The sequence below is a fragment of the Falco biarmicus genome, chromosome 4 (assembly GCF_023638135.1).
Source record: "Falco biarmicus isolate bFalBia1 chromosome 4, bFalBia1.pri, whole genome shotgun sequence".
Classification (NCBI taxonomy): domain Eukaryota; kingdom Metazoa; phylum Chordata; class Aves; order Falconiformes; family Falconidae; genus Falco; species Falco biarmicus.
In genome coordinates, this window is record NC_079291.1 from 27988512 (window position 1) to 28014703 (window position 26192).

The 26192-nt window shown below is 42.7% G+C and overlaps 1 protein-coding gene across 2 annotated transcripts in view; it reads left to right on the top strand.

The window, feature by feature from the left end:
* LANCL2 (LanC like glutathione S-transferase 2) overlaps positions 1-26192 on the top strand; it is a 32811-nt gene that overhangs the window by 1177 nt on the left and 5442 nt on the right. The window contains exons 1-7 of one of the 2 annotated variants that reach the window (XM_056334895.1): positions 10278-10541; positions 11165-11282; positions 14073-14280; positions 16448-16595; positions 17177-17323; positions 20899-21081; positions 23199-23375. In XM_056334895.1, coding sequence (XP_056190870.1) covers positions 11222-11282; positions 14073-14280; positions 16448-16595; positions 17177-17323; positions 20899-21081; positions 23199-23375 — 924 coding nt within the window. In that variant the 5' untranslated portion in view covers positions 10278-10541; positions 11165-11221. Of the gene's footprint in view, positions 1-10277; positions 10542-11164; positions 11283-14072; positions 14281-16447; positions 16596-17176; positions 17324-20898; positions 21082-23198; positions 23376-26192 lie in introns of those variants that run through there. The other variant, XM_056334894.1, reaches the window with a different exon arrangement.

A 26192-nucleotide genomic window follows, 5' to 3' on the forward strand; every position in this document is an offset into this window, starting at 1 on the left:
GACCCCGGGCCTGGCGGCGGCCGCTGGGGTGGCCCCGGGCCTGGCCGCGCCGCTACGGAGCGCCGGGCCGCCTCCTGCCCGCCGGCCGGTGTCGGCCTCCGGCGGGCGGCGGGAGCCGAGGGAGGGAGCGGGGGGCGCCGCCCGGCTGCTCGGCCTGGAGCGGGGGGCTGCCGTAAGCTGTTGATTCCTCCCCGAGCGCCATGGCGCGGGGCCTGGAGGCAGCGCCGCCTGTGCTGGAGCCACCGCGCGGCTCTGGCACGGCGTTGCCCGAGCTTCGCCGCAGCAGTCCCGCAGGGAAGGGGCAAGAGGAGCGCGCACCTACAACAGACGAGTTTCGTCTCAGGTGACCGCGACCCTCAGACTTTAGGTGACGCTGGACCTTTCTCTGCGAGGCCTGTGTTCACTGACATACACGCGTTCATAGGCTCAGCGGCACCGCCACGGGCACCTGGCAGTTGGTTCGGGCCAGCAGAAGCTCTCTGGTGGCACTGGTCACACGAGGTTCGCCGTCATCCTGCTCCGCTTACCTCCTCGGCACTGCACGCTGCTGGCTGGGCAGCTGCGTATGTCTTAGGATTTAAGCACCGAAGGTGCTCTGGACTGATAGCACGCAGGCTGGCTTAAGCTGCAGAAGGAACACCAGAATGTGGACCTTCTGTCATTTCAGCCCCTGAGCAGCCTGATCGTTCAGTACCGTGCTGCTTTGTCATCTTTTGGATGAAAAACACTGCATGGTGACATGGGTAGCACAGATGCACTAGGTGGAAAGCTAACTTTCCTAACGCATTCAACTATATGCTGGTGTGAAAAAAGCAGAGCCTTTAATCTCAGTTTTGCGTTTTTCTCCTTGCGATGGTAAGGAATTACCTTGACTAACTAGTAGTGTGGGGGATGAGGATCGTGATGCCCAGTGATGGGAGCAGGAGTCTTCCTGAGCGTTGTAGGAGAGAGGACGGCATCAGCTCACCATCAGTCCAAGGCAATGAAAGGTTGCACTAAGTTGTTGCGGCTGTGGTTTATGAGCATACAAAAGATAATACTTTGGGGAATTGGTGTCTTACTGCTACAGCTAATTGCAGCTGTCAAAAGCAGAACTTGGCACTTGAAAAGGGTTAAAAAGCAAGGGTAGGTTTGGATGTGAAATCTGTTTGTTTTTGCAGAAATCCCTGGTAGTATACTTGCTCAGTGCTGGTAAAACTATTTTTTTCTATGAGAGAGACCTGTGAATTCCTTGTTTTTGTGTATCTGGCTCAGTATACAGAAAACATCCTAGGATGATGAGTTGAAGGATGAAGGCAGAAGTAGATGGCAGAACATCTATAGCTATACATTGTTGTCAAATGGGTAAAAAACATACCAAGAACTTTCTTCTAAGGCCTTCTGTAGGCCAGCCATCCTTATGTATCTGCTTTAGATCCCACACTTGGTGTCCATTTTTTAAAAGAGAAAATAAGCCTTCATTTACTGCTGATCTATGTTGACTACAGCTTTCCAAAGTGAGAATTGGTATCGGAGGAAGGTGAACTTCCTTAAATTTTTTATTTTAATTTTTTTTCCGAAGAACACTACCTATATTGCAGAATAGTTCAGCTCTAATTTACTTCAGATTTAATTCTTGAATGAATCCAAATTCAGAGACACTGTTCTGTGGCAGATCTGAAATGAGTTAGTCAATAATTTCTAGCCCTGTATTCATGTTAGGAATGTCTGTTCAGCTCTGCTGTAGATGAGTATGCTATTTTACAGTGGTTGCAAATGTTTTTTCCCAGTATCAATGGTGGATGACATTCCTTGTTACAGTATGGCAGTTGCCAGCTATTTCTGCAGCTTTGTTCAGAAAATATCTTTGAGCACCTGAGTAGCTGTGTATTTGATAAAAGATGGTGTCTGGGTTTTGTTATGTTCAAAAGTATGAAGCTCCTCTGGAAAAAAAAAATCATCTTCTGTACTGCATTGAAGTGATGTAACTACAGCAACTTTTGGTGGAATTTGAATTTTTCAACTTTGCCTCTCATTGGAGAAGGCAAATGCGAGTGTACATTTTGTTTTGTTTCTGCATGTGCAAAATCTGAGGCATTGTTCTGCATATTGCTGGACTAGAACATACCTTTGAGTATATTTATGTGTATTTATATTCTTTGCAGCATTTGAATATTGTCAATCCTAGTACTATCCTGACTTCTGTGAGACTTCACGATGAGTGTTTTGGGGTGCTTTTGTTGCTGGGTTTTTTTTGTTTGTTTTGTTTTTTCATTTAACAGGCTCCAGTCTCATCAGAGAATTGTCCTTGCCTGCCTAAAGCCCCAGTGAAGACAAAAGGACTTTACATAGGTTGAGAAGTCTGTTCTGTAAGCTTCTGTACACAATAGCACAAGTTTCCTAAAAATGGGAGCAGCTTTCAGAAGCCCTCAGTGCACTACATAATTTCTTCCTCCCATCTGCCGCTGTGTGGAGCGGTGAGCAGTGAGTGACTCATGTAATGACAGCTAGAGGTGTGCGGGGCTCTGCTGTTGTCATGGAAGGCAATGCATTATTAATCCCTCCATTCGATTTCATAAGCTGCCACGATTGCCATCTAAAATTCATCCGGCTGATAAAAGGACAAGAAGCTCTTCAAGTCTTTGTCTGAAATGTGAGACAATTGGAACAAAGTGCTGTGTATGAAAGTGTCTGTTTGTTCAGGAAGCTAGGTGTGGAAGTGGGAGAAAACAAGGTTTGGGGCTGCTGATTTGCCTTAAAAATAGTCACACTCAATGCTGCATATCAGTTATCTAGGTGGGCTCTGCTCATGTATTAGAAATTCACTTTTTTTTAACTATATTTCTTCACTGGAAGTGTCCTGGACTTGAATTGCTTCTGGTACTTGTCTGAGAAAGCTTAAGGGAATAATTAATCAGACGGCATTAATTCTAGATTAATAAGAAACAATTTTAGATGTAAGACTTTGTTTAAAAAATAACAAATTTTTCAATTAAGTACATATCCTGTAGCCCTTTTTCTTTTGATGTGGATCCCTTAGTGATACCTTAGCCTGAAAAAGTACGTCTAGGTTTTACCTCACAGTGGTCCAAAAGTTTTCAAAATGGAAATGTAGATGGTCAGGAAGGCAGAGAAATGAGTAGACAGCTATAGTCTCAGAACAAAGCGTATTCCCTAGGTCATGAGAAAATCAGTTTTTTTGTTGTTTCATTTAATTTTTAATTCACTGTAACTCTTTATTGGGTATTAATATTTGAAAACCAGATGTTCTTCTGGTAGTTTCACCTGCATTGTAGGCAACTTCAGCGATAAACTCATCTACCCTTACGCGTAGCTGTACCAGGCTATGGGCCTGTGCAGGCTGGGAACCAGAGAGTACCTTGGAAAAGCAGTATTGTGCTTTGCTGTCCCACCTGAACGGCAGCAGCGGCAACCTATAGGTGCAATTTATGTCAAGGCTTGTTGACATTGTGTTACCCTTCAGCTGTGGGTGCAGACTGAGAATGGGGAGGTCTGCACGGGCTCGCATAAAGCAGGGGCAGCCAGTGTCCTGGCTGAGAAACTGCTTATCAAAACCTCCATGTGGTGGAGAGCTATGGAGCAGTAATGGATTTCCTGGGAAGAGGAAGGGTGAGGAGAGCTTGCTGGTAAGGTGGTGATAGCTTGTTCAAGGACCTGGCATCATGGGTGACCCACCAATATCAGCCTCAGATTGCCCACCATCCTCAGAGCCACCACAGCTCTGTGGTTACATCCATAGCACAGCAGGGTGTGATTTGGAAGCCACCTTCACACCATCTGTGCGCCAGTGACTTGGGAACCCAAAGCCGGTTGATATTACCTGCTTATCCAGGGGAAGGTGGCAGCAAGCCTGTGCCTAGGCAACCTGATGTGGATTTTGTGTGTGCGTGTGCACAAGAAAAGCACCCTTGGCATCAAGACATTAACACGTGAGCCCGCAGCTTAAGGTTGTCTGGATTTGTTGTGGAATCACAGGACAGTCTTTGACAGCACCGCAGCTGGATTCAGACTTTATGGATAGGTCACTGGAGTGCCCAGACAGTAACTTCTTTCTTAAGCCATTTCTTTCTTGGCAAGTTTTTTTCTGACTTGCCATAATGTTTTAAGAATATTAGTAAAAGGGGGGAGTGTTCTGACAAATGTATACAATGTACTTAATTAGGCTTTGCAGAGGGCTTCTTACAGGGGAACCTGTTTTAAAGCTAATGATGCTTGTTGGCAAAGATTATCTCTTAATGGGGATACAAGCTATTTACTTAGATTATCTTTTGAGTGATTTAGTAGTGTTTAGTTTCCTGGTGCTTTCTCAATCTCCTGTTAGTTCTGACAATTGCTTTCATGTGGCTTTTTAGTCTTCCTCTGGCTTTAAAATATATTTTTAAAAAAATATGTAAAGTTTATTGTCATTGCCTCACTCTTCATTCCCCTCCCTGTGATATTTTTAAATATTTTTTGGGTTGTCTCACTGGGAGCAGCAAGTTCTCTCTGTTCTGGGACTGATTCTGCAATCACTTAACACTAGTGGGAATCATACCACCCATTGCACTGGGGGCAAAATTGACCCTCTGGAGCCAGTAATTATTTCTTCCCACTTTTTTGCCAGAGATGTAGAATAGGGTAGCTGTGCTTATTGAGATTGCAACTTTTTTTGCTATTTCCTGGCACCCCATGTCAGGTGCATGCTATTTTAATAGCGGATTCTGCATACTGCAAGTCATGTTTCTGTTGAAGGACAGTTTGGTTTGCTTTTTTTGAGTCTTCATTAAAATTGAGTCTGAGAATCAGTTTATTGTACTTCACTGTCCATGACTAACTGATGGCAGTTAGTGTACGCAGCTTGAGAGGAAGAACTGCTGCTGTCCTACAGCACACATCAACACCAAGTGCCGCTTAGTGCTTCGCTGATGCTTTTATATTGAAAGCCTCTCCTGTTAGTTAGGACAATTTAACCACATGTTTTTTTTGGTTTTAGTCAACCAGTTCTGAATGAAGATACTTTTTTGAATCAGAGCCCAAGTTCTGATTAAATTGTGTCATGTCCATCTGCTCTTCACGGGGTTCTAGTTCTCTCTTGCACACCTCTTTGTTAAGGAGTTGTTTGGTGCGTTACGTGAGCAAATGCAGTAACAGATACTTGTTTTCTGGTGAAAAGAAACTATGATTGAGATCTAACTGCACTATACTGATATGCTGTCCGGTTCAGTATGTGGAATATACCTGCTCTCTGCGCATCAAAATAATTTAGACGGTATTGGTAGAGGTTTTAACTTTTTTTTTGCAACTGTGGACCACTTAAAAATGTCCCAGGTAGGGCAGAGACCTCTGTGTAGCGAGTGACTTCAAATCAGACTCACAATAGGCTTTTATTTTCTTAGTTTTCAAGAAGTAGCATGCTGGTGTTAAGCTACCTGGAGGACCAGCGATTTTCAGTGTTGCTCTTTTGCTTTATCAGCGTCCGTTTCCTCAAACATAAGATAAAGTTCCTCAGTGTCTGTTAATCATGTTTATTTTTGTTATCAATAATCTGAAGCTTTTTGATGACTTTACGATGATGTAAATCTTTAAGCTTTGGGGTTTTTTTGCACCCTAATTACCAATGAGACAAACAGCTCCTTTTACACACAAATTCATTAGAGGCAACTCTTCCTGTAAGTTGAATGGATTGCCTTTTGGTGCTGGTCTTCACACCCTTCCTTGCCTCTGAGGTAGGGTGATGCCTGCATTTAAAGCCTGTTCCTAAATTGTCATTTAGAACAATGTAGCAGTTTGCCTACAGCTATTAATTTCCCTCTCACCCTCCCTTCCCCCCTTTTTACTTCTTTTTCTTCTTCTCCCCCCCCCCCCTTTTTTTTTTCCTCACTGCCTCATATATAGCACTAGGTGCCAGATCACTGAAAAACATAGACATGTGTTCTACAGACAGCAGTGTTTCAAGTTATTAAGCATGTGGTTTTGCAGAACTGGCATTTGTTTCTGGAAGGACCTAACTGAGTAGTAGCAGAGTTGTGTTTAACTGTTTCACAGGCTGGGTGATGAGGTTTCTTAGTTTCTGGTATTTTCAGGGAAGAGAAATTAACTTGGGTAAGAACAAAGTAAAATTTGTTTTTCTGTACAAATAGGCAGGTCACTTCCCAGCTGGCTTTGCTGGGTTTTGCATGTGGGATCTTACGGCCATTCCTTCTGGTCGGCTCTTGCAGGAGCTCTGTGGAGATGAGCGTGAGACCTCGTCATGCTTCAATAAACCCATGCACCAGTGCATGGGTGTGAAACTTTGTACCCGACGATTTCAGTATGGCCAGGATTTCTCTTTTCAATAGTGCTGCAAGTCACCCCCCACCCTGTTCTCCCTTACCAGTGTGCCATGTCCCTCGTGCTGTCTTCTGGTTTTTGAATGAGTCCTTGCTGCAGTGCCAATGAGCTGTATTTTCTTCTCTGTGAAATGCATTTTGGCTGAAAGAAAAGCCAGCACCATGTTATGTCTCCTGTTCTGCACGTCACCAACAACAGCCGCTTTTCTCTGAAATCTCTCTCCTTAACCCGAGTTGAACTGAGATGAAATCAAAACATATTTTGCTTGTTCAGTAGGTAGCACTGTGCGTATAGGCCATCTCCTTGCTGCTTCTGCAGAATCAATTCCTTCCTCCTTCGGTGTAGTTTTGTGCATAGCATCAGTCCCCCGAACACTGGAGAAGTAAAATAGGGTTAATATCAGGATGGTTGTTTTGGGAGCTGGTGGTGGCAAGAAAGACCAGTAGGTTGGCAACTTGTGAAGAGGTTGAACTCAGGTCTCCATTGTCCTGCTGTGAGTCTGCACAAGATACTTGGCATAGATGTGTGATGATGCAATAAATGCTGAGAGGTGTTTTTGAAAAACACATTGGTATCTGAATGTCTTTTACAAAGGCAGATGAGTTAACTCACCCTGTGTCTGTCAAAACAAAGTATTACTTCTAACCACAAAAGGAGTGCCATGAGGTCTCACGGTGGCATTGTCAGACTTACACTGTGATACCTGGTCCAAATGTGCATGCAAGACTTTAAATTACAGGCTTCTCTTACCTACCAGAAATCACGATATAAAACACATACAGAGCAGCTGCTAATTACCTCATCTGCTCTGAGTGCTGGCTTTTTTAAAGCTACAGCTTGAAAAAAGCTGGATATAGCTGTAATGGATCGGTAGTTGCTATGGTATTGTAATATCAACTGCAACTGAAATGTGCGTTTCTTTTAGGAGATGTTTTAATTGCATCGTGGTGTATTTTTATTACCTGTGTGTGTATAGTTTTAGTGCTGGGTTTACCGAAGATGGTGATATAAGTTCTTTTTAGGAACCCTGCAAAAGAAAGGGTAAGGAAGCAGATAAGGGAAACAGGTATTGCTGACAAGGACAGCATAATTTGGACATTGTCATTAGTGCCAGTGAGCAATGTTACATACATGCTTACATTCTATACATTTTTGTTGGCTTTAAAAGGCTTTGGATTAGGATGTAGCTTTGCATATTGCCTTGCTGCAATGGAAAAAGTGATATGCTTCATATATATCACAAGATAATTTGCAAAACTAACATATTTGTATTTTCTGCGCTACTTTTGTTTCATGCTGATAATGAGCCTTTCTTGTTACCATAATCAAGAGGGTGCAAGGTTCTGTTGGGTGTCATGGGGAATGAGCTCTCATTTTTTGTGTTTTGCTGTTGTAAAACTTGAGCTGTGGTTAGGATGATAGCAGTTGTTTTTCCTGCAGCAGCAGAGGAGTGATGCAGCAGTTGAATTCCTGGAGAGAGTCTTTTCTAGTTAAAAATACTCTTCGGCTCCTGTTATCACCCAGTCTGGTGTGAACCAGGAATAAACATGATACTGGATATCGGAGGTCAGGCTTCCTGGTTTTTGTTTGTCCCTACAGGAATAACAAGAGTCACCTGCAGAAAAGGCTGAATGCCAGCTGGGATCATCCTCATGAAATGAATATGTTTCTCATGAAATTCAGTCTGTGTTCAGCATGAATTATTGTGCTTTGTACACAGCTGTAATGCCACAAGATTCCTTGAAGGAGGTTTATAGATCTTTTAAAGCTACCTTTCAACATTCATTTCTTTATGTAATTAGTTTATTCCAGTGCATGTAAGCATCTGTTATAAGCTTGTAGTGGAATCTTATCAAATGAACAGTGACAGTGCTTGGTTGTTAAAGTTCAGAGCAACCAAAACCGAAAAAACAGAAGCAGTGGTGGAGTAGGTAGCTGGGGAAAACTTTGTTGCCACTCATAACGTATTCATACTGGCATAAGCTTGGGAGTAGCTTTGTTTGGGCTGATAAATAATTATAATAATTTTTTAAAAAATCCTTTCATCTGTGCTTTTCCAAGCCTTGAATCAAGATAGGTAAGTTACAATTCCTGTTTTAGAGGGATATGCAAACCTGAGCAAAATAATTTTTATGGGACCGAGGTTTCAAAGCAGAACCCAGGTGTCCTGATGTCCTAGCACTCCCCTTCTGCTTATAAGTAATTTGATCTGCTGTTTAATAAAAAAATATTCTGATTTGGTAACAGCAGGTTACCAGCAGGTATTGTCAGAGCAAAAAGATAACCAGCCTGCTTGTGATGTGCAGTAGGTAAATAAACCAGGAGTCTGAAACCTTCCTTCGCTCTTGTCAGATAAGCAGAGCACTATGCCTAGGTGCATCCACATGGATATCCTCATGCTGTTTCACCATATGCCTTAGCACTGGCATAGCTGTCTTTTTGAAGGAGAGAAGCCCTGTCCTTGGGAAAGGTTTTGCTTTGTGTTGAGATTTCACTGAGCTAGTCAAAAGAATGGTGGTGGTGTTTGTGCATGGTACAGTTCCCTAACAAAGAGATGCTTAGCACCGTATTAAGGCCAAAAAGCAATAGACATCAGATGCCTGCTGTGTTTGGTTCTATTTCTAGAGCTACTGGAAAAGGTTAAGGGCTCTAGCTCTTAGTGGTATGTGTGCAACATGAGATACAGTGGCACAATTCCCTTCTCGCTTCCTATCCTACCATCAAAAAAATGGGTTTGAACCATTGACCCTGGAGACTTCTGGTGCGTCAGAGGACTTGTGTAATTCCTGTTATCTTTCTGATTTCTGAATTTGTTGAATGGATGTTTGAATTCACTGATTTTTATTTGAAGTTCTGCTCTGAACAAGACTACAAAGGGTGATGTATTTTGAGTAATCAGTTGCATGGTGGCATCCAGGACCTGTCATTTATCTGAACCCTTCCCTTTTCAGATGTGTTGTAGTCAAACAAGAACTTAACCTTCCCAATGAGCAAATTTTCTCATTCTCCAGTTAAAAACAAATACAAGTGTAGATGTGTTTAACATCAAACTAAGCCTTCACTGATCTGATTTGTTATAGCTGCTATCTAGGAGCAGGCTGGGGAAGCAGAAAGTGGAAGGAGATCAAGCACTGCTCAGAAAACAGTAGCTTATTGTCAGTGTAAGCTGGCAAGTAGCCAAATTGCATAATGCCATTTTTCCAATGACCACTGTGTTGTGGCTCTTGGTTTGGGAGCTAGGGGAGCTCTGCTGACTTCCATGTTCCTAGGGTTTCTCTTCTGGCTGTTTCCGGATAATTAAGGTATGGCTGGCAAATGATGTATGCCTGGGGCTTTCTGTAGATGGTGGATAATACATTCAGGAAATATTTGTGGGTGGCGCAAGGTTTGTGTACATCACTATTTTCTCAGAATGATGCAATTATCTCAGAATGATAAAGAGTTTTCTATAGCCTAGGAAGGGAAGAGGGTTTTTGTTTTTTCTTCTCTAGCTCTGTAGTAGATAAACTGTAGTACTGTAAGGAAACCTAGCCCTTAAGCTCTATTTAAATATATAAAATAGTTTTTAATAAATGTGCTAATAGGAAAAGCTGATCAATAAGTGATACTGTTTAATAAAAAGAAAAAAAAACCCCACCAAACAACCCAGACATTTTTGATTGTTGTTCCTGATGCTCCCACTCAAATGTAGAATCGTCCTCTGAAGGGACTACATGAATACTCTTTCCCGTGGAAGTTAATAGGGCAATAAATTCTAGTTAATTGACTATTTCCATGTTCCATAGGTTTAGGGGAATAATCAGTAATGTATCTTCCCATACAGTATGCATAATGAGGGAGAAATATTGGCAAAAGTAAAGTATCCTCTGTTATATTTCATATATAGCATCTGTGTAAACCTTTCTTGGTCAAAATTAAATGCAAGCAATGTGTAGAATTAAAGATTTGTTTCTTCACCTTCATGCATGAGCTGAAGCTGCTGAGCTACTTCTGCTTGTCCTCTGTGTCTAGCTCTTTCTTTCAGTATGTCACTGTATTTAACAGCCTCCTCTCATGAGAAAGCATGTCAGCCCTAATATTGTTTTGGGGAGAGGAGAGAGCAAGAAGCAGGAGAAGTGGTGGTGTGGGTGACTTGCCTTCCATATAGCAATCACAAACCGGGACATCAAAAAAAGGCTTGGATTTAAGAAGAAAATGTGACTACATCATGGATATTGAGCACAGCATTAAAGGTGGTGTCTTGACTTTGACTTGATTGTCTCAAATATGAGCATTTATTTTCCTTTAGCTATTTTCTGCTCCATAGTGACACAAAGGATGTGCTGAGAGCAAGCACCGGTGACATGGGGCTTGTAGTTTCCCTGTGCCGTGTTTGTAACATGGTGTTCATACCAGGACCCTGGAGGGAGTACTGGCCACGTGGAGTGGCAGCAGATGGTCGTCTTCTGTTTGCTTACGTCCACCTTTTTCTCACCTCAGAGGAGCTTTGTTTACTGTATTTAGAGCCTGAGATAAGAGGCAACATACAATTCTGTACTGTGACAGTATCCATAGCTGCTCTTCATGTGACTTTAAAGCATCCCCAGATAATTTTGTAGGTGTAGATACTAGTAACTTACTCTAATATGTAATGAGAATGCATTACATGGGACACATTTAAGATGAACCACCTTGACGCTGCTAATGGCTGTATGTAATATCTATCCACTAATTATTCTTTGTTTAGTGGTTTTGGTGTTTTAGTTTTGTTTTGGGGTGGATTTTTTTCCCAAACAAGAAAGTGGAGCAGATAGTTTGCATTCTTGCATTCTTTCCTTTTCTGACTCGCTCCCTTTCTTCTGTCTCCTGCTTTCAGGTCAGTGCTCGGTTCTCAAAACGGATTCAGGCAAAAATCAAGGACCTTCTGCAACAAATGGAGGAAGGGCTGAAGACAGCAGATCCACATGACTGCTCTGCCTATACTGGCTGGACTGGTGAGAAAGCTTAAATGATGTAATTGGGTTTATTCACAGGAGGAGGTTCTGGTATTCTCAGAGGAGCAGCAGAAATACTCTGATATGGGCATCTGTGTGAGTTGGTTTCTTTTAACTCTGGACCATTGGTCACCACTGTCTGGAATGACTTCCATTGACTTCAGCAGGCAAAGTTACAGAGAGATACTTGTTTTGTATATGGAAATCTTTGTCTTTCAAAAGGAGTGGGTTTTCTAAAGCTGCTCTTTATTTCAGCTTACCTCTTGTTTCTTTAGTTTTCTTAAAATCAGTTACTTTTGCATTTTCTGTTCAACTGACTTTTAGTTAGCAGTTGTCTAATGGTAACATCTTCTAATCCTTTGGGGGTGGGGGGAGGGGTGATCTGTGCCCAGGAGCTTGAAGCCTTACAATCTGGAATATGGACAGTTTGGCTGTGCTTGTTCTGTCTGTACAAAAATGTTCAAATGAATGTGGGAGGAGGTGGTATATGGAGGTGGGGTTGCAAGATTGCGAAGTTTGTGAAGATAAGCAGACATGTGCAAGCGCCGGTTATTGCTAGGCACTATATCATTCATTTAGCATTGCACCACTGATGCTCCCCAGATGTGAGTGAGCCCTTCTGATCCTTTAGGCAGAGCCTGGTGTTGTCAAGCCTGATGCAGCCGCTGCTTTTCAAGCTGCCAAAATGCTTTTCCGTCTAGGCCTCTTAAGTGCCACGTTGCTATTACAATGGCATATTCTATTCCTGCTCTGTCTAGCTCTCGCTTCAGGCACACTTAGACTTTTAGCCCAGCATGTTTGAAAAGTGCCCTGAGGAGATCTGTTCCTTTATCTTTGTGTCGTGAGGGGGAGCAGCTTGGAAAAACTCTCCAGGCTCTGCCTGAGCTCAGGCTTAATTCAGGCAACGAAAGGGTAAAATTTCTTTGCTTTTTTCTTGCTGTTTCGGTACAGATGGTACTGTGGGTGGATGGGTAGGGAAGTTTTAGACAACTCGGACTTAAAAGGTAGATGCATTTCAAGGTCTGAAAGTGAGTGGCTGCTAAGTGAGTGCAGAAGGTCTCCAGTGGTGGGTTTTTTTGCACTGACGTTATAAAACATCTCCCAGGGAGCTGGGTTCTGACACTGTGACCGACAACTGACGTTACAGCTGATAAACCAGAGCATGCTGAAAATGAGTCATAAGCTAAAAGTGACACAGCCATCGTTAGCTGGAACAGGAATGTAGATGAACAAGTAATGCAGTCTAATGAGAGTGGGGTTTTTCCATGCAGTAGAAGGATCGCCAGCTGTGTCTGTTCTAAGTCATAAACTTCTTTCAAGGCTCACGTGGAAATAACTCGGAATAAAAATATTTACATTATCTGGCTTTGGAAATACTTAGTGCAAATACTTTCTTCCCAAACTTGCAGCATTTTGCTAGTGTGCAAATGAGAAGGTAAAAGCAATGCTGAAAACAACTGCCTTGCTTGTTACTTACCAAGTCTAGACAAATCTTACTGGCACTGCAGTCCTGAGTATTGTCTTGTACTTTGTGAAACGTAAATCTTGTACTTTGTGAAACTTTAAAATCTTGGGGCGCGTACTGTTGGCACGTAACAATCATAGGACTCATGTTAGAGTCCATCTTGGTTATACAAGTACTCTTTGTATGTGCCACACATCTTGGAGGAGCCATTTCAAGGGTGTTGCACAAAGAAAGATTGGATGAACTGGGCCTCATGGCTACTTTTCTGGTCATCCTTTGGTCAAGCCCAGATTTCTACATGTGTTGCAACATAAAAAAGCGTTACAGAAATCCTAGTAAATAGCCCTTAAGCTCCCATGCCACTGAATTGGGCTGACCAAGCTCCGCAGCTCTTCTCTTGGACTCATCTAGAAGGGCATGTTCAGAGCCAGCCTGGAGAACATCTGAGGATGTACCAGCAATCTTGCCTTGCTGTTCTGCTTGTGCTCCTCAGGTAGCCCTCGGTGGAGTTAAGTGGGCCTTGTGTATACTCGGCTTTAGTTGTGGCTTGGAAGAGTGCTCTCCCTGTTCAGAAATGAGGGGATTGAGATGGAGTAGGATCTGGAGGTGAACATTTTGTTTCTGAACATGTATGTTTGGAATTGGCCAATAAACATCCACTTAGATGGATTTAACTTTCTTCAGCCTACATTGTTGCAATTTTTAAGGTTTGGTTTGGTTTTAATGGAGGACTATGTAATGAATTTAATGGAGTGAAGCTTGGTATTACCTTCCAGCATTCTCTGAGGACTTGTTTGCTTTCTGGCTTTTTCAAACCAGCTTAACTTGTAGAAGCTCATAATCTTGTTGTGAAATACATTTAAGGATTATAGAGAAGTTGGCAAGTTTAATCCAAAAACTCATCAAAACATCCTTTTACAAATCAAATGGAAAACAAGTCACTTCTTGCATATAATAGGTAAGTATTGTATGAGGTGCTTGGTCATACACATGCTTGTTATTCCAAGTTTTTGAAGCTTCAGTGATTTCTTCACCAAGCATTGGTGCCTATGTCATGAATTTTCTTCATTCTCTGAAAACTGTGAGTCTACCGTTGGGCTTCAGTCTGATACTTTTTTTTTGGTCACAATCCAGACTGAAATGTAATCAAAATAGACGGTCTGATGCCTTCCCATTGCATGAGCTAGGACCCTTGACTGACGTGTTTAAATTGTCTAAATACTTCTTCTCATTTGCATTTTAGTTTCAGAGGCACTAAAGAGGGGGACATGGTATAGTTAGAAGGAGAAGTAAACAAAACTCTCTTTTTCATGTGGTTGTTCCAGGTATTGCCCTCTTATATCTGCAACTGTACCGTGTCACGAAAAACCAGAGCCATTTGCAGCGATCTCTTGATTATGTGAAGAGAATCCTTCGCAATCTGAATGGCAGAAGAGTTACTTTTCTTTGTGGTGATGCTGGGCCACTGGCAGTGGGTGCAGTGGTTTATCACAAGCTGAAAAATGACAATGAATCTAAAGAATGTGTTGCCAAGTAAGTGGTTGATGGTGGAAAAAGTGAAGCCTTGCATTTCTGGAGAGCATTGGTTCAGTAATGTTTCCAAGCAGAGTTTTGGACAACAGGATTAAAAAAATGGAGACGCTTTCTCCCCTAATACATTTTCAGTAGAAGAATACAAAATAGGATTTATCTTTATTAAAGCTGCCTTACACTTGATTCATATTTAACAGCTTATCTTGAGTCCTCCGTTGCTGTAAGGACAGGATGTCCTGGGCATATCTGTAATGCATGCACATCTTGATTTTGTCACATTCAAGTGACATTTAACAAAAGCTGCACACTTGTCACTGGCAATATGTAGTGCTTGTGCAGTATGTGATGCTTCCTGTAAAGAGTGGGTCTTAATTGTAGATTCATTACAAAACATGTACACTGGAGGGATCTGGAAATACCAGACAGAAACATGGCACATTGGATTGATATGTAACAGAAAAACAAAGAGGAGGTGTTTGCTGAACAGGCAAAGGCTTTAATTTGGTCAGAGCATATGAACGATAGCCCGAAAAAATTCCAGCCCCTTTGCAAAGTAATCTAAATGTAACAAATGTCTTGAGAAATTCCATTTAGATTTAGAGCTTCCTTGGAGAACTGACAGTCCGTTTGCTGATACAGAGCTGATTTGCTGTCTTGGTGAGGGCTGGCAGCACTGGAGCCCTGTGGGGTTTGCATTCGGCACCAGCGATCCACCTGCTAGTGATCCGGCAGCGTACTTGAGACCACCAGAATTTGCAGACTAGCCTTATGTCTTCATCTCCGTTCTGGTTCATATTTGGAAATATAATTGAGCTCTTTCTGATCTAGAATACTAGTGTGGCTGTTCCTGAATGAATATTTCAGTTTTGAAATGGGTGGTAGGTTTGGGATTTTGTGCTGTTAGAACTGGCAGTAAACTTGAGATGTCATTTTGGATGCAGCTTGGAAAGCAGTGTTGCTGTAAGGTATGAAGCATAAGTACTAGTGAAATTACATTAGCAATATATCTTTTAGTCTCACCTCTCCTTGGAAAGTCATTTCTAGGAGGAGGACTGAAAAGGAGGTTAGTTAGTTTGTTTATTTGCTTCTTTTCTTCCTTTTTTTTTTTTTTTTAATATACTCACGACACTAGCTGAGTGATACATTATAGATGCCAAATTGTAATCTATGATCGCACTTTTTACCTTGTAGCTGTCCAGCTATATGATTTGAATAATAAGACTTAACAGTGGACCATTTAAAAGAAAATAATGTAATTCTAAGTCCAAAGCATCGTTCCAAGAAAGGAATGATAATATCAAACTTTTTTTTTGTGCGTGGCTTTTCCTTGGTATTAAGCAGTGACAACGTAAATGAACTGTTGAGGTCAGTGTTTTTGCTCCGGTATGACATTAATGCTAACATTTCTGCTGAGTAATAGTGGCTGGGGGAGTCTGGGAGTTGAATTTGGCCTTAGTGCAGATTGCCTTGCCCCTTCCTCAGTTTAAAATGTGATGATCTCCATGGTTTCATCTAATTGCCAATTTAATCACAGAAGATGGGAAGAGACGGGGAGGGTGTGGGCTGGAAAACAGATCTTCGTTCCACCTCGGTGCTAATGCAGACTGGTGGGGTAGTAGTGGGGAGTCTCTCTGGAGAAGATAAGAGTTGTGATGGCCAGCCCAAGGTTTTTCTTCCGTTGCTAAAGGCAAGCAAAACACTTGCGCATAATAACAGTGCACTTTTCAAAATTGAGCTGCTAAATGTTTGAAACGTTGTCTAGGGAGGGGGAGTGCTGAATGGTGGTATTAGAGCTTTTTGGTTTTGTTTTTTCCCCCCCTCACACACCTACAATTATGGATCCTTACTTAGGTGAAATTCCCAGAGGCTCCAGGAGGCTTCCCTGTTTGTTGGAGTGGCTTCCCAGCCTCCTCCAAAGCCTCGACCTGCACCCGTACATCTGTTTCTGTCTGCACGAAAACCTGATAGTTGCTCACGTGGCTGTGGCTCAGAGGTGCCTGCCTGTCAGGGATGGTGGGCACCAGGGCTCCCGTGTTAAACCTGGCAGCCAGCTGAGCTGGGCTTCAGCATTCATTCTGCTTCTGGTTTGATGGCTTGTACAATACATAGTCTAGTATGATCTCTAGAGATGTTCTCTCTCTCTTTCCACCTTCCTTGTCTGATGCAGGCTGTTGCAGCTCCAAAGGACAGTCATAAGCACAGATGCTGAACTTCCAGATGAGCTGCTCTATGGCAGAGCAGGTTACCTATATGCCTTGCTGTACCTGAATACTGAAATCGGTCCAGACACTGTCCCACAGTCTGCTATCAAAGAGGTAAGATACTTTTCTCTCTCCAGTCCCATAGCATCAGTGAGGTTGAACTGGAATCTCTCCTTTGCGTAATTTAAGGGATTAGGAGAGGGACCTAGAACTGGGAACTCAGTCTTATCCATCCTTCCAGTCTCTTCCCACTTTTCCTGTTGCCCAGCTGGGGCTGAGACAGGCTGGTGCGGGTGGGTCTGTGGCCAGCCTTGGAAATGGATCTAATATGTGACTAGTTGGGGAGCATCTGAGGATGAGAAAATGTTACAAAAAAAGTCTTAAGTGAAAAGAAGGAGAATTCGGTGTGGGGAAGATGCATTCTGCAGATACCAGAAGCAGAGAAGACAAGCCTGGAAAAAAAAATGCTGGAAATATTTGCATATTAAATTTCTTCTCCTAGAAACATAAGTGATTCCATCATTTAGGAAAATTGCCATTTCTACCTCAACGCTCAGATCCTAATTAATTGAATATTGTTGTCCTGTTACGGTTCATTGTAGCTTATTCTTTACTGTAGTGTTAGTCATGACAAAGCAAAACCCTCTGAATCAAAGCGAGCAAGATAAATGGAAGGGGTGTGTTCTTTTTCTTAGGTAATAGATGCTATTATTGAATCGGGGAAAAACTTTTCGAAGGAGGAGCGGAAAACAGACCGTTGTCCTCTGTTGTACCAGTGGCACAGGAAGCAATACGTTGGAGCGGCCCATGGAGTGGCTGGGATCTATTACATGCTCATGCAGGTAAGAGCATCTTCTGTGGGCTGGAGTAAAACACCAGTGATTTCTTGCTTTGCATCGGAGGATCTTATCTTAAGCTCTTACGCACGTACAGTGTTGTGCTGGGTCAGGGTCTCACAATTCAGAGTTAGACTCTGCAGCACAGAACTGTGCAGAGATACTAGTTCAGGCCCTGATATCCGAAGAAAACTGACTTGAGTATCTTTGCACTAGAGTGAATTAACCCTTGAGTTGTGGTTCAGAGCACCAGTGTTGCAGGAGATAAAGTTTCCTATCCTCAGCAGAGACAGTGAGGTGCCTTCCCTTCTCCTCATGCTTAGTTCTTCTGGTGCCTGCATTTAGAGCAGCTAAGACTCACCATCCATCACCCTTCAATTTTTTTGTATTTTTAAATGAGTGCGCCGCTGGTGCCTCTCCTGCCCTCCATGATGGTCCTCTTTTCTCTGGTGACTGTGGGTTTTGTGGTGTTTTTTCATTGTCTTGAAGCTTTTGGAAGAGTATCATTATTCACACATTTGTCTTCAGTATGCTTTTATTCTTTATATGTTCTTCCTCTTCCTTATCCCCACTGTCTGTCCCCCAAAAATCTGATGTTCCTTAGTGCATTTATGGCACCTGCTCTCCTCTTTCTGTTGTCCTGAGTGAGATTCCTCCCTTCTGTATACCTCCTCTTACTCACACTTAAATCCATTCCCTCCTGCCCTGAGAATCTCCAGTAGGTTTACAGTGTTTTTCAGAACAGACCTATATATCTTATTTCTGTTGTACAATCTGGAAAAACAGCCTTAAGATTCGTTATAGAAGGTGGCCATAGAGCTGCAAAATTTGATTGTACCCGTTTCTGGTTTTTAAAGGTGCTGCTAGTCCGTGCATCTTTTCAAATGTTAATTTTCTTACCAGCTCATGCAGAATGACTTTCCTTCAGGCAAGTGGAAGGACTGCATGTCCTCGAAGCCTGAAGCAGAAGTGACTGAGCTAGTATTTGCTGTTGCCACTGCTCAGCCGTTCCTCATTTGCAGAAGGTGCTGTGACTTCTCCCCATCTGTTTCAGATTAGCTCACACCACTTCCACCAGTAGCTCAGGCTAAAGCAGCTGACTTTGCTATGGAAATGGGTTCTGCTCTGCTACCTTGGAGCTTGTCTGAACCTCACTACGCCCATTTTCTGCAATGACCATCTCACTGGGGCCACAGGCTGCTCTGATTTACTGTGCTCTTGTCTTTACTTCCTGCCTTCTTCAGCAAGGTGGTCTGCCCCGTTCCGGCTCCCTCATCTTCCTGGCTTCCATTTTTTCTTCCCTGGCTCTGCTAGATTTTCTGAGAAACATCTGGTCCTTTAAAGAAGCCTCTTTAAAGGCTCCATCATCTGTTTACTATTCAAGGCTGACAGCAGAAGTAATTGCACAGTACTTCTTGGTTTAAGCAAAAGCTACTCTGTGTACATGTTAAAATTGTAACTATCTTTTCCTTTACGTATAATTGCTGCTTTTAAGAATTACCACAAAGCCATTGTTTGTGCAGCATTGGATTACTGTCTTTTCACTGTACGTTAAATACTGTGAGTCATGCAGAGTTGAGTCATCCACTGCAGAAGAAGATGGCATATCGGAGTTCATCCTTTCCCCATCCCTCCCACGCCAAATGAGGGCAGGTTTTATGTATTTTCAGCAAAGAATTCAGGAGACGGTTTGTCGAGGGGTTGATTTATAACAAAAAAAAGGGTGTCCAACATAGCACCTGAGATGAGAAGGTCACTAATCATAATTTCTGTACAACACATTTATGAAGAAATGTGTATTGATGGATTTATTTGCAGAAGACTACTGGAAGCACAAGAGCTCAGCAGAGTTAAAGAACTCATTCAGGAGGCAGAGGGGGAATTCTGAAGTGCTAGCTGGGGAATCTCTCATCCTAGCCCCTTTCCCGAACCCTGAGGCAAAAATGTCTGTTTGCGTATCATTGCTTTTGGCCAGAGAATCAGGACACATGCCTGTAGGTTACTTTTTTGCTGTTGGAAGTAGGTGCTGGGAACCTCAGCAGCTCAGGCAAAGAACTCATTTGCACTCAGATCTTCTCAGAAGCACAGGGTGAGAAAGATGTTGTTAAAAAACTCTGCTTTTCCTGGATTTACCTCCCAAGGACAGATGTGCTGGGCTGGACTTGCCTTGGACAGCTGAAGACTGAAGCGTTTATTGCTGGTGCCCATCCACTTTGCCTTCTGCTGCAGGGGTGCAGCATGAAATCAGAGCCTGAAAACAAACCTTCCCCCAGAGCCTCCCTACCCCACAGGTCAGCGTCTGAGTGAGGGCTGATCCGCTCCGGGGTGTTCTTCGTGATGAGCTGATCTGTATTCAGGTGTACTTCTGGTTAGTAGCATGAAGGTTTCCGTTCCACTCGGAAGTGCAGAGGTGGTGTTTGCTTGAAGGACCTGGCAGGTAGAAGTCTGGCAAAGCTTTCCTGGCTGAGGTGAAATAAAGGCTTTTGTGGTTTTCAGGTTACTGAAAATACAGCTATTGAAAGTCTGCCTTCATTTGGCTTTAAGGCTGGCAATTGTTGCAGTGTGCTCATCTATTGAATGCAAACGTGCTGGAGCTGGTGGGAAACAGGGAAATTGTATGACATCGAGTCAGCCACAAAGACCAAGTTATTTAAAAAAAATAAGCTCAGTTATTAGGCTCCTATAGGTTCCAGTTTCTGAAGTTGTTCCCACAGCTTGCAGGAATTCCAGAAATCATGTAGGCTGTGTAAAAACAGCAAGTTCTGTTATGAAAATACTGTTAAATGGGCTGGTAGAGGAGAGAATGCCAACAAAGCACAACTACAGACTCAACAGATAGTCAGCTTCTAAACCTTTCTTCAACCTGCATGCTACTTGTAAGTAATATATTCTCCTTTTGGAAGGACGTAAACTAAATACAAGAAATGAGAAAGAAAATTCAGAATAGCAAGGTAAAGATGAGTTTGTAGTACAAAGCTGTTTAGCTAGCTGGAGAAGTAGCTGTTGCTTCTGAAATTGGAAATGAAGATTTATAGCCTATACCTTCAGGGAGTTTTGTTTATGATGTGGAACTTTAACCTTCACAAACCTTTGCCAGGTATGCCACTACATACACTCTTCTTCATTTACTGGGAAATAGGACAGGTTTGTTTACGTGTTATTTTTAAAACAAAATGTGTAACCCGTTGTGTTTTAAGTGTGTATTATGAGCAAGGTAGGTATAAAACCATCTTTCTTCCATAAGTGTTCTCTATTTTAAGGTATCAAGAGAGGCTTGGAAGTCTTGAGATCCATATTCTGTTCTCAGTTCTTCCATGCTCTTTCAGTGTCACCTCCAGTAAGACAGGTAACAACTTGGTGCCCCAGTTTCCTTTTCTCTACAGTAGCTGTAAAAATGTGCTTCCCAAGGGTATTGTAAGAAAACATTAATTAAATCTGCATAAAGTGATTCGAAGTATTTGGATCAAGGGCACATATGTAGGATACTTGAAAATAGATCACAGAATTAAGTGTGTCAATACACAATTGGTTGCTACTCCTGTTTATGGGTTTGGTGGTGGTTTTTTTCATGTTTTCTTTAGCCAGTTGCAAATGTGGACCAAGAGACCCTGGCAGAGCTGGTGAAGCCGAGCATTGACTATGTGCGTCATAAAAAATTCAGATCTGGGAATTACCCATCGTCACTGAGCAATGAGACTGACAGACTGGTTCACTGGTGCCACGGTGCCCCCGGAGTCATCCACATGCTCATGCAAGCTTATAAGGTGAATCATTCTGTGTTCGTATAGACTTCTATTTTTCCAGAGAGACCTGTATGTGGGCCTGTTAGATTGTGAGGCTTGCATTTTAAGTCTATCTAGATCTAGACTTTCAAACCAGAACCCTAGGCTAGGCATCTAAAAATCCCAAAATAATTACGTAGGTATGTTTGTAAAGAGGAAATAAGTGGATAAAATTGCTTCTCAGGGTGCTAGTAGTTACTAGACTTCAGGCTTTCTTGGGAATGGGCCATGTATTTAAACAATTTGGTATTAAAGTCCTGGATGTGAGAACATTGACCTAAATTCTTTGAATCTTGATCCCAAGAGTTCTAAGAATTATGTTGGTTTTCAAAAGCGTGGGTTCATGTGTCTTGCCAAAGAATGTCTTCCATAAATTACTCTATGATTAAGATAGCTATTGAGAACTTAACGTCTTCCATAAATTACTCTATGATTAAGATAGCTATTGAGAACTTAACGTCAGAGCAAAGGTCCTCGGCCCCATCTAGGGCATAACTAGAACCACTGAGCCTACTGTTTGCTTTTCTCTATACTTAACGAGGTTTGCTATCTCTCTTGTGTTGTGCAATTCTGATTTGCATGGCATTTAAAAGTATGCTATTTAATTAAATATATGCAAATTGATTCTTGCTTTTGACAGCCCTCCTTGGCAGATTCCCTGGTTGGCCTCTGGGTGGGCTGATGAAAAGCAGGCTTGGTTTATAGAATAATTACTCATGCTGCTACCTGAAATGCAAACTGTAAATCTCTTACAGCACCGCTGAATGTAGCAGCAGTCACAGTTGCTTTTTCTTTGGACTGTGGTAGGAGGTTGACTTAACACAGCAGACTTCCCCCCCGCCTCCCCCTTCTTTGTCAACGTGATGCTTTCCCCAGCACAAAATGTTTTGCAAGCGATAAGGGGGATAGGACCAAGTTCTGTTTAGCAGCCTCATTTCTGGCCTCTTTTTATATTTGAGATGATGGGGCATGTGCTGCTTTTCTTTTACTCTTATTATTCTGCCTTTTGAAGAAGCGGTAAGAAGAATAGCAGGATGTTTTGCTGGCTACGCTTTCATATCCAGCACAGGGACTGGCGATTACAGACAGCAGTGTTTGTCCTGGAAATCAAATGCTGTTGCCAGGCCTTAATCCATAATGTTACAGCTAAGTAGCTGACAAAGCCTGTTCAGAAAGAGGGACTTTATCAGGCTTGTGGGTTTAAGAGTCTTGCATGTTAATTGCTTCTATTACCTTATTAAATAGCCTGCCAGGGGGTGCCATCCCTAAAGGACTGAAGTCTACAGTAGTGTATCAGTTACTCATTTTTTGTGTGTCTTGTTGATCTGTAGAGTGACTTAGGCAAAGGGGAGCAAAAGAGTAGCCTTGTAATGGTGGAAGTCTGGTGGTTTTCAGCTAAATTACTTGCTCTGGTTTTCCGCTCTCTTGATGGGCTCTCTGTGTCCAAAATGCACTTTAGTTGCAATAAACTTTGCAAAATTGGTCCTTTGCCCAAACTGTCTTAGTGCTTCTGAGTATTTCTAATACAAATACTCATCAAGGTGATGGAGTGTTCCTGCTTGTGCTTGTGACAGAAGAGAGCCCTGTGCTATACAAGGAGATATTCTTGTGTATTTTTGACGTGGAACTGAAGGCAGATGGTGAGTAAGCAGGAAGAATGACTTCAGGGAGACTGGAACCTGGCCTTTTAAGACCAGGTTTGATGGCCAGTATTCTGTGTTACATTTCTTGGAGGCAAGAATTACATTTCTATATTTCAAATCAAATGATGTTGTGGTTTGGGAATGGAGGAGAGAGGAAAAAAAGGACCATGTACCATTCAAATAGATTACAGGTTGTAGAACCAAGGGCCTTTGAAACTGAGTTTTTCCTTTGGAGTCTTCATTTCAGAAACAAAAACTTAACTTCTTCCTTTTTCCATGTAGGGAAATTTAGAAGAGAAAGGCAAGTCTATGTCGAATGGATTATTAAAATAAAAAATAAATTTTATATGGAAAACCCCCAGACCAACAGCAAAAGATCTCTTAGGTCCAGCTTCCTTTATTTTTTTCCCATTAGTACTTAAACTTACATGTGTTTATTCTGTTTTTATTCCACAGACTTTTAAAGAGGATAAATATTTGAAAGATGCTATGGATTGTAGTGATGTCATCTGGCAGAGAGGCTTATTGAGAAAAGGATACGGGATCTGCCATGGTACTGCTGGCAATGGCTACTCCTTCTTGTCTCTCTATAATCTAACTCAGGACAAAAAGTACCTCTACCGAGCTTGCAAGGTGAGCTCTACAGCATCCCAACAAAATTACTGTTCCCTTTCACGTCGTTATGCCTGTGCAAGAGTAAACTGTGTTCCAAGTAGGCTGTTGTGTGCTAGAGCTGGAGCTGGCTGGCTGGTGGGACAAGAGGATCCTGTCACTTGCTCCACGTTGACTGGACAATTTCAGCTGTGTATGTGGGGCATGCACTGCCTTAATATGCAGAGTGAAATGCACAAATGTTCTGCAAAGAGGAGAGGAAGTAAACATGTATTCAGAAGAAAGTAGAGTCTGAAAATCAGCTTGTCTGAACAGTAACAGACTACTGTTATGTGGTACTAATTTTTCCCTTGAGACATCCAGTGTCATCCTCAACTCCCTCAAGCAATGCTGTTTGTAGTCTTTTGTAATTATGTGTTTTCAGACTAGTGTCTGTTTGGGCCTTTTAGAGCTCTGAATCACAGCTCTCAAATTGCTCACTTTGAATTTTTTCATTAATTCAAATGGCAGAGAAAGACACACTCAGAATTTTTCCACTTGATAGCAGAACCTGGATGATTCAGCTCTGGCTATAAGCTAGCAGTTACCAAAGGACAAGGCTTTCTCATCTCATAAGACTTTGGTTTGGTTTTGGTTTGGTTTGTTGGGACTTCTTTCAGCTTAATTGACTGATAGTAGGTTTCATACCGCATATGTAGCTATTTAGCTGAGGCCTTTTTAAAAGCGAGTGCAATGAGGAATTTGATGAGTTGCTTCTTAGGCGCTTCTAGATGCGCACTGGCCATGTGTAAAGCTATTGTATTCATCTCCACTGTCAGGCTGTCCTCAGTCAGCAGAGCTTTAAAAGTTGCTGCTTGTCTCATGTTTACCAAAGCATCATGCCATGAAGGACACCTGTAGGCATACCTGCGTTCCAGGGCGAGTGGGACTTTGTTACATGTGGACTCCCCCGCTGGGACGCGTGAGCCAGAGCACCAAGCTGGCATTGCAGCCAGTGCCGCTCTCCGGCTCCCTGTGTCTCCATGCTAGTACATCTTCTGTGGCTCTGTGCAGCACTCGCACCTCCTGTTGGTGCTCCTCTTCTAGAGGCCCAAGAGAATCCTGATGTTCTTCCATACCAAGCTAGAGAAAAGCAAGCGTATATATTTCAAACCCAAACCAGGAGACGCAGGTACCTGAAATCCCTTTGCGAAGCAAGATGTGGCACGGTGGCTAAAGACTGTTTGCTGGGGGTGCCCAGCACAGTCAGGTCTGGCAGCATATTTGCAGCCATTCTGCATTTTAGTATCTCCAGCATTCAGTCAGGCCCTGCAGGGAAATCTTGAAACAGGCAGAGGAACTTGCTTGTCTGGCATTCTTGAAATCTTTTCTTTTTGAGCAGGGGCATGCGGGGAAGCAAGCATGCCATGGTGTTGGTGCCTAAAGGCATGTAACTGAGAGGACTAGATGGCTCCCCTCTCAAGAGTGTTTGTTCCAAAAACAGGAGGTTTGGGGGAAGGAGTCTGCCCGGGAATCCCTGGTTTGAACCAAAAGAGCTGGAAGGCCGTGGCTCACAGAGACTCTTGGTTTGTGCTTCTCCCTTTCAGCTTCGCAGCTTTTCTCCGGCATTATCAGACAGGCCCCCAGGAGGCTGAGCCACTCCTGGCTGGCCTGCCTGGGGGAGGAGAGCGGCCTGTAGCATCCTGGGCTCTAGGCAGCAGAGAGCATCTGAGCCCTGTGGCGCTCAGCACTGTGATTAAACCGCTGCTGGTGGCAAGCATGCCCAGCCTACATGACAAATAATGGCAGATGCCTTCCTGCTAGAAAATAGTTCTTTTTTTCTGGGTTGGTTTTTTTTTTTCCTTCCCCTTGGTTTAACAAAGATACTAGTGTGGTTTACTGGATCTCAGAGTTGTGCTGAAACTATGAACTTGTAAATGATGGTTGTGCTTCAGTAGCCTGGGGTGCATTTTTTTAGTTTCTGTTGCAGTTCCCAGGCTGGCAGTAATAATAAAGGCTAGTATGCGGTAAGATGTGGATGTGGCAAGAACTGATTGTAGTTTAGAAACATGGCATAAACTTGTTCAGTCCTCACATATAAGACAAGATTACATGGAGAATTAAACCTTGGTTTGAAGATTCATACCTGTGGGGGGCCCAAAAATGTTTCGTCAGTTCTTGATAGTTGTATGGACTGCAGTGTTTATGTTTGTGGGGTTTTTGCTGGGTTTCCTCAAGACGTTTGCATGTGTGCACACACACCTACCAAGAGAAGAAAAATCCATTCTCCAGTAAACATTTAAACAGGACAGAGTGGGGAGAAGAAGGGAGGAGATGCCACTATTTATCTTGCTGTTGAACAGACTGATGGCTCTGGGGGCATGCTTGCACCCCATATAGCTCCAACTCTAGAGCTGGGGCACCCTCTAGTTAGTAGGGTTTTCTGTTTGTTAGCACTTGCCCAAATTGCAGGGGGAGCAGGGAGAGACCTCTCAGTTCTTCGCTTTGCAGGAATCTCCGCACCATATTTTGAATAAGCAGCAGTTTGCTTCCAAGCACAGAAATGCCAGGGGAAGTTGTGGCCCCGTTTGCTCTGGGGAGCCATAAAGGAGAAATAGGTGGTGGCTATTCAGTTGATCCAGATGCAGTTCATAAGTCACGTATGTCTAATGTAGCTAGTGCAGCAGTGTTGTTTAAACACAAGAAAGATACTGTTAACTCTTTTTAATGGTATTCCATCTTCTGCAACAAGATATTGATGGCGATAATTGTCTAACTGTATTTATAACAAATTTTTCTTAAGGCTTGGGGAGAGCAAATAAATAAAACTAAGTAACAGCAGCTGAAGATTTAATACTT